The sequence below is a fragment of the Lepidochelys kempii genome, chromosome 4 (genome assembly GCF_965140265.1).
Source record: "Lepidochelys kempii isolate rLepKem1 chromosome 4, rLepKem1.hap2, whole genome shotgun sequence".
Classification (NCBI taxonomy): Eukaryota; Metazoa; Chordata; order Testudines; family Cheloniidae; genus Lepidochelys; species Lepidochelys kempii.
In genome coordinates, this window is record NC_133259.1 from 12,708,207 (window position 1) to 12,720,023 (window position 11,817).

An 11,817-nucleotide genomic window follows, 5' to 3' on the forward strand; every position below is an offset into this window, starting at 1 on the left:
TGAACTCAAACATACAAATTTAATATAAAGAGAATGTGTCATCTCTGCAGTATTATTACATAACCAAAGACTATGCCAAGTGTGAAAAACAGAACTGCGTCACTGACATGTTACCATTGTGCAGCACTGCTGTACAGCAGCTGGTTGCCTTCTTACATTCCAGAGGGAACTACACATTTCAGTGATGCTGTATATACCATTTATGGAATGCTCATACATTTAGATTATTGTTAACCTGTCACAGCCTAAAAGTCAGAATACTGATTTAGTTATGATACACTTTCAAATCTTGGATTCCCCACGGAGATTGTCACAAGGCTACTAATTACAATAGTGGTTTTGTAATGTGGCCATATGTCCACTAATCCACTCATTTCACATAAACCACTGGACAGATTATAATGACTTTCATACACTGCTAACCTATGACAAAAATCAAGCCAGACTTGCCATCCTGAGTCATGAGCACCCAAAACTAGATTTGTATATGTTCAGCATCTCTCAGGATATGGCTCACAGTGGTGCAAGTTACACTGTCACATTTTCAAGAGACGTTTATAAACACCTGTCACTATTTCAGCATAACCAGAACCGTCAGTCTCTCAAATGAAACTGTCATTTTATTGATACTTCCCAGCAGGACTTTCAGTCTGAGATTAAAACACAGGAAATACAGTACTACGTTAGAATGCATGGAAAAAATAGGAGACTTTGAAAGTTGTTGTAAGGTTTAAAAAAAGGGGGCTTTTTTTTTTGTAAATTAAAGGCATCTACATTGTAGAAACAGTACTGTTTCCTAATTGTTTTTGCTGCCTCAGCACTTAGCATGATTTAGCTGTGAGTACAGACACGGACAAAACAGAGCAGGGGTTATAGCAAAGGTTAATGATTTAAAATGAACTGGGGCTGGTCAGTTTGCCCTTGTCTCTGCTTATACCTCAACTGTGCTCAGCACCAATGCAAATAACAAAGATTGCTGACAACCAAATACTAAAATGGTAGTACACACCAGGCCAAAGAAATAAGGTAACAGTGGGTTAAACTGTTTAACCACTAAATAATAATAATTTTAAAAATAAATTGGCCCACTGAGTATAGAAAATACATAAACTTGTGAAGGTTGCAGCTTTCTACTGAATTGCTAATTATTGTTTACTAGACCTAAGATTTTTTCTTTTTAGTGATTCATTCCTTTGAATAATTAGATTATCTAATTCTTATCTCATCTACAATTTTCCAAAAAACCAGAGGAAAGGTGGGAGCAAAGTATAGCAGCCATTAGAGGAACTACCATAGCAAGCACCTAATTCTACAGCTCATCACAGTTACTGGACCAGAGAAACAGGCAACAATCTAGGTAAAGGAGATGGCAATGGTAGCTACACACGTTTTATTCCCCAACTCCCTCTCCACACAGAATCTTTTTGCAGATGCTGCCAAGTCTATTCCCAATTGCCAAATCCTTTGGCACCCTCTGTAAAGTTCTACCCAACCTGATTCCCACCCCATCATCTGTATTTCACTCCCTTCCTTCACAACTCTTTCTGCTTCTCAGTGAATAACACTGTATAGGGAGTTACAGTAAGAGACAGTGATACAGGGAATAGCTCCTGTACACAGGACTGAGTGTTCAGAGTTATTTTTAGAGAGGTGTACAATTAAAGGGGTGGTTGAACAGTCTGTTAAAAAAACCCAAAAAAACAGAATACTTTCTACATTAATAAGTATTTCAAAACCCACAATGTTCTATTTAGAAATGATTTATTGTGTTCACATCCACTATCTTCAGGTCCACAAATTGCAGAGGAAATCATTTAAGCTTTATGCTTTTCTTAACTCCAGCACGAATGCCAGACAGTTCACCACCATATCTTTGTTCTTCTTTTCGAACCTCACGAACTTGGCCCTTTCTACGAATCTTAGCACGTCTGAATTTTTCACGATGCTTGACTCTCGGGTTACGATCAATCTTCTTCCTTTTGGGTGTAAGGCCTTTATTCTTGGCAATCTGATAGGTTATACCTCTCTTTTTATTTGGATCTTCTTCGAGAACCAGTTCTTCTTCCATAGCATTCTGATCTTCTCTTCTCTTCCTCTTGAGTTTCATCTTCTCCTCCATCTCCCTGTAAAATTTCAAGGCAGCCTCTTCATCTAAGTCTGAATCATCTCTTGGTTCTTTAGCAGCAGCTTCAACATTAGAAATCTTAGGAGCAGATTTTGGTTTATTTTTATTAACAGTTCTCTGAAGAAGCATTGTGGGTTTCTTCTTTCCTCCTACATCATTTCTTTCATTATTGTGGAGCTCATTAAGGAGCCATTGGACTTCTGATGATAACTTTTCATCCACAATCCCCAAGTCATTGATTAAATTTCTGTAAGCAACCAGTCTTTCAATAACAGGGTGGCCCTGAACTGGAATCCTCTTTGATTTCAGAACCAAGTAGAAGCTGATATTGGTGCAATAATTCAAATAGAGATGATACTTGGTCTGCAGGTAACGGCTACCTTTTCCCTTCGGGATGATCCCATGCCTGACCATGTGCATGAGTGGATCCAATTCATCCTTGAGCTCAGTTAACTTGGCTTCAAAGTCCTGAATCAGCTGCAGCAGCTCAGGTGACTCTTGCTTCAGCAGCTTCAGTTGCTCCTTTCTAGAAAGCGTCTCCAACTCCTTGGCAATCTTCGGCCCCGTCTCCAGCCGCTGGGTGCTGTGCTGCTCATCCGCGTAGGCCTGCACCAGGTCCAGCCCGTAGTCGTCTTCGCCCAAGGCCTGCGCCAGACGCTTCTGGATGGCCTGAGCCTCCTGCTCCTCCTCCAGCTCCTCGGCCTCGGCCTCCTCGCGGCTCCGCTTGCTCTTCGAGCGGGCCGCGGCCCCGTAGTCCGTGTCATAATAGAGCTGCTTGCGCTGCCCCCAGGAGAGCTCGTGGGGGAGGCCGGAGCCGCTGACTGGCTCCTCCAGGTCACTGTGCATAGACAGGTCCCCATCCTCTTCATCTTCCTCCCCATCCTCCTCCTCTTCCTCCTCCTCCTCGCTCTCCTCCGGCAGCTCCAGCCCCAGCACCTCCTCCTCGCTCTCCTCCTCCGCCTCCTCCTCGCTCCCCAGCGCCCCCATCACCGCCTCGAACCGCGCCTCGTGGAAATCGTCCACCTCGTCCGTGAAGCTCTGCGAGGCCAGCGGGCCCGGCTCCGGCCCGGCGGGCTCCTCCCCGGCATCCTCCTCCGCCTTCGGCAGCCTCCGGCGCGGCGCGGCCCGGCGCGGCCTACCCATGGTGCGGGCAGCGGGCGTGCGCGCGGGCCCGGCGCTTCTCCGGCCCACTTCCGGCACCGAGAGAGCGTGTGCCACCGCCGTTCCCCTCCCCACTTCCGGCTCCGGCGCAGCGTGCGCGACCGCCATTCCCCTCCCCACTTCCGGCTGCCAAAGCGGTTACCGTCGTCACCACTCGCGTTCTTCCGGCCACTTCCGGTAGCGCAGCGCGGGCCGAGTGATGCCCTTCCTCTCTTCCGGTCGCTAAGTGTTGTGCCCCCGCGATCTCCTTCCCTACTTCCGGCTGCCCCGCGTCCTCCCAGAGGTTCCCAGCGGCCCCGCGGCAGAGGGCCGCGGACAGCGTGGACCCCATTGCCCCGGGAGAGCGTCGCCTGGGAGACGGGCCTGGACACGCCGGACGCTCGGCGCACCTGAGCGGCTCCGGCAGGCCCCCCCCTCCCCAAAGCCCCAGGGGTTCCTGCGACTCCAGCCGCCCTGGCCGGTGGGGTTCTCATCGGCCCAAGGGCTCACGGCCCCCACGGGAGGCCCTCAGCCTGGCCCAGGCTGTAGCCAGCTCAGCTGAAACGGAAGTGTGTCATGGGCTGTTTTCAATCGAGTTAAGCCAAAGGGACTGTGCTGACTGCGGGGGAAAACGCACCCTTGTTGCCTGTGAAGACAAGCCTTTTGAATGGGGGAAGATTTGTCACCTTCCCCAGCCCGTGTAGAGCTTGCTAACAAAATGCAGGTGAAGAGGAGACAGCCTGGTTCAGTGGATAGGGTACAGGAGGGGGAGCCAGGAGGCCTGGTCTCTACTCCCAGTCCTGCCACAACGTGGGATGTCGGATAAATCACTCCATCGCTCTACGTCTTAGCTAGCCACAGCTGTAAAATAAAAATCACAACACTTGCACACCTTTGTGTAGTGCTTTGAGATCTGTAGACCTAGTAGGAGTCCTAAGTATAATTAATAACAAAGATCTCATGCTAGAAACAGAGTTTGTGTATTACCAGATTTGGTCAGGGTGGGTCAATCAATGAGGAAAGCTGGAGAGAACACAGACTTCAGTGAGATTACCCTGGGGATAAATTTGGCCGGGATGGGATTTCTATCCTTCTTAACACTGTGCTACTCCAATAAGGTGCGTGGATGTGAGAGAGTAATTAAATTATGTGAGAGAGTAAATTCAGACCTCTTCAAGACTAAAATATCCAAAGGAAAAGCAAAAAATGAGACGTAATTGTAACAGAAGGTGCCAAAAAAAAAAAAAAAAAGAGCAATGAAATGTAGAATCAATATGACATTGCAGAACACCGTAGAAGAAATTGGCAGCTGCTTTGTCAGGCATCTCCATCATAGCAGCACAAAATGCTTTCAACATGTCAAGTGATAGTCAATTGAGTGTACTTAGTGTTAGCTACCATCTGGTTTGCTAGTGAAACCAAGCCACTTCCAGATGTGATATTTAAGACATTATTGTAACTTCTGCTCGTGTTTGCCAGCTTAAGTGAATAAGGAATAAATTCAAATCTCTCAGCAGAGCACCGCTCACATGCTTTCTGTATTCCAGATACACAGCAGTCAGCCACATCTAATATAAGTTCAATTTGTAGCTGCATGAAGCTATTCATTATGGTTGGATAGTTGTTTTTTTTTGCCACTATCTTACCCTCCTTTCTTCTGAAAAGTACTAGTATGCATTAATTACAGAGGGAAATATCACTAGATGAACCTTATGGGTGAGAAAATGAATTGGCTGCAGTTATCATTCCATCGATCATACAGGAGGACAAGTTTGGGTTCAGCTCACTTAGCACTGTGATACTGCAATACAACATCGTTGTGTCATGCTGCACATTCAGAAAAGGCCTGTGGTCTAGAACCCAATCTTTAGAGCACAGGGGAAAGATTTTGATTAGTGTTTGGCTTCAATGAAAGTTAAAGACAGAAGTCAGAGTTCTCTGGGTTTGTCCTCCCTAGTTGTAAATGGTGAATTCAGAGTTCTAATCTGAGCTGAGTTTCCCATTCCCCTCAGTCAGCTATGGACCACCCATTGACCTTGCAGCTCAGTTAATACAGGTGGAAAATTGGTTAGAAGATGACAGCTCATTTAAAAATCAGATACTGCTGTAAGATAAGGAAAGCAGGACTTTGCATGATTTACCTCCTGACTTGGCCAGAGGAATGGTCCAGTTTGGCCCAAGGGCATGTGATAAAAGATGTTTTCATGCTATGAAGGTCCTGGTTTGAGTCTTGCCTGTGACAATGTGCATGTTGCCCAGTCAGGGCTAAATCCTGCTCACCTTACTCAAATGAGTAGATCCAGGGATGTTAATAGGATGCTTTGTGTTTAAGTAATACAAGCAGGATTTGGCCCTCAGTAAGACTAGACACCATGCAGGGACTTTACTAACTGGTTAATCCTTTCTATTATATATGTTCTCCATTTGGCAGACAAGGGGGTAAGGGGTCAAATTTTCAGATGGCTTCAGCCCAGCTTTAAAATTTGACTGAGTGTGCAAGTTTTGCATTCATGTATCAAGTAATTGAATGCAAGTGTAGTAACTGCAGCTACATATATGTGTCCATAAGTTACACACACAATATTCAATACCATATTTTAAACATATGGCCCTATAGTTGCATATTAAAGAAGGTTCCGTAGATAGTAAATTCTTTGGGCAGGGGCATTCTTTTTCTTCTTTGTTTGTACAGCACCTCGCTCAACAGGGTCCTGGGTCCTGACGGGGGCTCCCAAGCATTACCACAATACAAACAATAAGCTGCATTTCCTTAGGGCGGAATCAGTGACACAAACTCTAAGACAGCATTGTGAAATGCTGATTCTCCAGATAAGGTTTTATAATGTCTTGAAATTAAACTTCAGCTCTGCTGGATGAGTAGTAAGTAGATCAGGTACAGAATCATTATCAGCTTGCTCTGGAGTGTAAATGACACCATTATTATAAAAGGAATCCTTTTTAATCAGAACGACTGATCTAAAAAGGCTCAGTTGTGGTTAGAGCTGGCAGCTCTGTGCTGTTATTAGGCTAGCATTTCTCAGACCTTGCAGGGATCCGTAATGAATGCTGCCAGGTGGAGGGAGATTTTTCAAGAGGAAATGAGCTCCCCACCCTGTTGGTGTTAAAAGTACATGCTCATTTTTTAGACACCTTTTGGTAACAACCATTGCAATACCTCCCTGGGATTTAGCCTAACAGAAAGAGGAAGATCTGAAGTGCACCTGGCATCTGACTGCGTGTTAACTGAAACTGCTCGCTAACAAATTCCCTGTAACCAGACTGCCAAAGTGTCTCACACTCTAGAAGACCACAGAGGAAGGACAAGACAATACTTGAAAAATTATCTGGACAAATATGAGGGACAAAACAAGAACCGTCCTGACCTCTTGCCCTTTACAAAGACCCCCCATTTACATGTAAATGCCTCTTAAAATAGACCTGATGAATGCTCCCTGCAATTCAAGTTTTCCTTCTTAAGTTTTTTTCTGTATATATACACACCTTCTTAGATCTCTCTCTTGGGTAGTAGGTTTTGTTCTTTGGAGGCAGGGATTGTGCCTTCATTTATATTTGTACAGTACCTAGCATGCTGTAGGTACTACTGGAAAACAAGAAGCAACTATTACATAAAGATGACCTCTTAGGAATTTTTATTTTCTCAAATTGTAACTCACCTAACATTTTGTTGCTTTTCTTTGCTAAATGCTGTAAACTATGTTGAAGTTAGGACTGGCCATTGTCAAAGGTGACTTAATGCATTATGGGCCTGCTTTGCATCTCACTGCACATGGATGTAAGTCAGGAGTACCTCCATGGAAGTCAATGGAGTGACATGGTAAAACTTGTGCGAGAGAAGTATCTTGCATGTTGGATTTCCTGCAGCACTGCACAAGAATACAGTATATATATATATATATAAGTCATATAAAGCTTTTATTTTTATGGTAGCATCCACTACATGCTAAGTGGTTTCCAAACATTAATGAAGGGGCAGTCCTTCACCAAGGTGCTCACAATCTAAAAGGGGACAGAGATAAGGAGACAGAGGCTGGGGAAGCGGAATAACAAAGAGAGAATGTATATTCAAGTCCACTGCAAGCAGCATAGAGCCTTAAAGGTAGGAAGGTAGGGTCCTTGTAGATGAGCTGGGGGAGGGAGGAAGCTGCATGAAAGGAGGTGCAGAGAGGATCCTACGAGTAGCTGATGTAGGGAGACGGGCCGAGTGCAGGTCAGGAAGCAGTGTCCTGAAGGGAATCCCTCTGTAGCTCTCTCACTTCTTTTTTACAGCACCTTCACTGACTGACAACTTTCATTAGTGACTGTTTCAAGAAGCCTCCTTATTCTGGGGACCTAAGGGAGATATAAGTGGTGCATAGGCCTTGTGCTACCTGTGCACAGTGGTGAATTTAACCCTCCATGCCCTACGAAAATGCTTTGGGGGAGCAGCACAGCAATGTTACACAGCAGTGTAGGACAGGAACTGGAGAAGCACACTGCGTCCAGTTGAGATGGCAGAGATTGGTGAGGAGGATGCCTATGAGCAACTGTGGGCTGGACTTTGGCCAAAAAAATCTCTACTTTTGTGAACGTGCCAGGGGACCTTTATTATCATGAGAGATCAGAATCCCCATTTTACCTCTCATCTGAAAGAAAGCACCTCCATCAGGAGAGCACCCCATCCCTATGAAGGGCCAAGTTCTGCCAGCACCTGGTACTGTACCTCTGCAATGCTGATATTTCCTCTCTGGTGCTGGAGGTCTCATCCTAGTGCTGTCCAGACCCAGCAGTGCTCAGCTTATGAGAGCCGGTGAGATCATAGCCTGCCAGGGGATGCCTACAGGGGTACTGGAACAATACCTAGAATGAGGAGCACGGATCAACGTTCATGTCGCACTCCCTCTCAGTACCCAGCCGATGTCTGGAAAGCTAATGAACCAACCAGTGGACCAAATTCAGTGATGATGAATCCTGGTCACGAGCCATCTGAAGTACATTGCGCATATGCTAAGAATAATACGTAGAATAATTAACTTCAGCAATTATGCCAGATTAGGCCCATTGTTTGTATTATGTAATTTACAAGATACAACAGTGTCTAAAATCTGGCGTAACTGGGTAATGCAATGGGCCTAAAGTGGCGTTCCAGGGGTAGTGCCCACACTCCTTCAGTAGGTACTTTAGCTATATTGTTTGAACAAATTCTGTTTTGGGACTGGCTATTCAGGGCCAGATCTTTAGTGGGTATAAACTGGCATAGCTCCATTGAAGTCTATGCAGCTATGCTGATTAACACCAATGAAGGATGTGGCCCTTCGCTTGTGCAATTTTTAAGCCATCTTTATTTGCCTTCTTGTCTACATGAATGTTTCCTTTTACAGTTTCCACTCTCAGTCAGGAGAGGCACCTAATCTAGTCTCCCACCCTTTTAAAGGGGGAGGTGGAGAAAATCAAACACAGATTGACTGAAGTAATTCTCAAAAAGAAAAGGAGTACTCGTGGCACCTTAGCCACAAGTCCTCCTTTTCCTTTTGCGAATACAGAGTAACACGGCTGCTACTCTGAAACCTGAAGTAATTCTGTCATTGACAAATGCAGAGAGGCATGGCAGAATGAGTCATAGTAAATTATGTCTGATGCCCTCAGAAACACTAATCTGGTAAGTGAAGCTGACATATACCAAACCCAGCAACAGTTCTATGTGAAACAAGTCCAGGTGCTAGTTTGTTTAAAAACCAAACCACGCAACAGGTGCAGCTTTTCTTATTAATATAAATATCTAACCACAGGGGGGAAAAACAGGAGACCTGTCAAACTAACATTAAAGTTGACTTAGATGGCAAGAAGATTCAGTAATAAAGATTTAAGGCTGAAAATTCAGGTTGACACTCCAGCCTTCACTCAGCACTTGTCTACACACACATTTAATGGACTGTAAACAGGGGTGTAAATCTAACCCACGCTAGCTGCCACTGACTGTCTGTCTGTGTGGACCTGGCTGACATGCACGAACACTTCCTGAGTGGGTTTTGATGTAGCCCTGCTTCAAAGTGAGGTAGATCAACGTGCACTAAGGAGCTGCAGTGCGTGGCAGCGGGGTCCACACAGACAGTTAATGCGTGGCAGGCTAAAGTGGGGTAGGTTTACACCCCACTTTACCACAAGCTAAATGTTCCCATCATCATCTTACATCTAATAACGATAGTGGATGCTAGTAGTTAAGGTTGCAAAACAGTTTCTGTTGTCGTCCTTTTTGCACATGCTCACCTTCCCGAGCAAGGGCTGGCAAGCGTCCCAGGGATGCAGTTGCAATGGAGTCCTTTTGCTTGGAGTGAGGAGGAGGTGAGAGCACCATGAACTGAGGTACTGCTTATTTCCTCTCTTGCGCCAGGCCAGCTCACTGGCTGGCACATCGAGGGGCATGGAGCCATGGCTCTGACCTCTCTCCAACCCACCCCCTCCTGCCCACTTACACACAGGGTGGGGTGGAGGGACAGCCCCTGCTCAGCCCCTGCTTTCACCATGCCCATGCCAGTGCCACGATCAGTGTGGGTCCCGTGCGGCTGTGCATGGACCTGGGGACTTCCTCTTACAGCCTGCAGAGAACCAAGGCCCTATAGGCTTTCAATCAAGAAAAGCTGAGAGCGTGAGCCTTCTGTCACTGAAGTCAGAGGCAAACCAGGGGGTGAAGTCTGGCTCCAGTGACGTCAATGGCAAAACTCTTATTGACTTCCATGATCAGGATGGGTCAATGGGCAGGGGCCTGGATTTCACACTCTAACTTTAGTGGGAGCAAGATCAGGCGCTATATGGTCCACACTGCAATGCTGCGAATCCCAGGAACTCAAAAATCGTGAGTCAGGCTTCCAAAATCTTGAGGGTTTTTTTAAAAAATAAATCAATAAAGTTTGGGTTCATTTTCTTTGCCTTTTTGCTTCATGATCCTTTAGGGCTCACATTTTAAAGATTTTTGCTGCAATCCTGAAGGCTGGAAACTTTAATTTTAAAAAAAATTAAAGCTGAGAATCTCCAATAATCACATGCCTCGCTTCAGAAGCAAAGCTGTTTGGATACCAGTAAATACATAAAAAGTAAAGTGCCTGGCATGCAGCTGAAGCAGTCTAATCTCAAAATAAGGGTCCAATCTGAGTGTGCAGGGGAGGAGGGTAGGGGGTATATGCACAGTCAAGATTAGGCTCTCAAGAACGTAATTTGCTAGGGTGCCTAAAGTTAGTGTCCTAAATCCATCTTTCGGCTTCTAAAAATAAGTGGCCTGATTTCCAGGGGTGCTGCCGACTGAACTCAGCAGGATCACCCAGGATGTAAATCAGCACCTAATTTTGCCCTTGCAGACTACATAGTTCTAAAATATTCATGGATGTTGACCTTTGATTTTTTATTTTTTATTTTAATTAAACCCTCCTGCATAGGCAGAACTGGCCAGAATCAGCCTCCTTTGCATATTCTGCTTTCTGCTGCTTTCGGGTTTTTTTCTTTAAACCTATCTTTGGATTATCGAACAGCTGACCGAAACAAATAGCAGTTGGAGAACAGAAACTCCCTCATGGTTAACTCAAGCCTATTTTTAAACCTGTGCTAAAGGTGGAGCTCAGCAGGAACCCAACAGCAATAGCATAAGAAAGCGCCATATAACATCTAGCTGGAAATGCTGTCTAGATATCTTGGTATACAGAAGAAGAGACAGAAGAGCAACTTCTGCTTTTACAGATAGGCAGCCCCACTGACTGGACTGGGGGCTGCACAGATCTGAGACACAGCGGGATTAAGCCAAAAGAATTGCGAGAAAATGAAATGATGATGGAAGTTGTGACTGACACCTGCCCGTCCCCCCAGTGGGGAAGCCTTGCATTAAGATACTTGTTAATCCAGTACAAATGCTCTTTGCATTGTGCCAATGTCCCAAGATGCATCTGTGTTCAATCCTGCCCCTCTTACAGTCGATGACAAAACTCCCATTGAGTCTAATAGGTGCAGGATCTGGATCACAGTTAGTAAGATGTGGAGTGAGGGAAGACAGCATGTGAGTAGTTATCCTACCAAGGGCACTATGTGTCCAAGACACATTCCACGCACAAACACTTTAAATCTAGATCTCCCTGGCAGCAAGGTCTAGTGGGTACAGCCTCAAATGGGAGTGAAGAGATTTGATGGTGTTCTGTTCATGGCTCTATTATTAATTTGCTTTGCTGTGCCTCATTTTTACCCTCTGTAAAGTGGAGGTGGGGGAATAATTTTTACCACCTCTTTTGTAAGATGCTCTGAGACCTATGGGTGAAATGAAGTTGGACAAGTCACTTAGTCTCCTTGTGCCTCTGTTCTCTGTGGAAAGGGGGTGCTGGAGAGGAGATGGACACTGTCATGATAAAGTCACCCATTGAAATGATAGAGCTATCCTGTCACTGAGTTGATCATGGGATCTACACCCCGTAACCGAAGTCCATTGGTATCCTGTGGGGGCGTCAGAAGGGAAGAGGGGTTCCCCAATCTGCCTATGCAGACATTAACAGGCAAGGAAAGGTACAATGACTACTGCC

The 11,817-nt window shown here is 45.5% G+C and overlaps 1 protein-coding gene across 1 annotated transcript; it reads right to left on the reverse strand.

The window, feature by feature from the left end:
* UTP3 (UTP3 small subunit processome component) lies at positions 1-3,346 on the reverse strand. Its single transcript, XM_073340407.1, has one exon. It carries the CDS (start codon positions 3,266-3,268, stop codon positions 1,811-1,813), a length of 1,458 nt encoding a protein of 485 aa, XP_073196508.1. The 5' UTR covers positions 3,269-3,346; the 3' UTR covers positions 1-1,810.
* Between the last annotated feature and the right edge of the window lie 8,471 nt (positions 3,347-11,817).

What these genes read in the sequence shown, in the direction of transcription:
- UTP3 (XM_073340407.1), bottom strand. Translation starts at nt 3,268, where the DNA reads ATGGGTAGGCCGCGCCGGGCCGCGCCGCGCCGGAGGCTGCCGAAGGCG.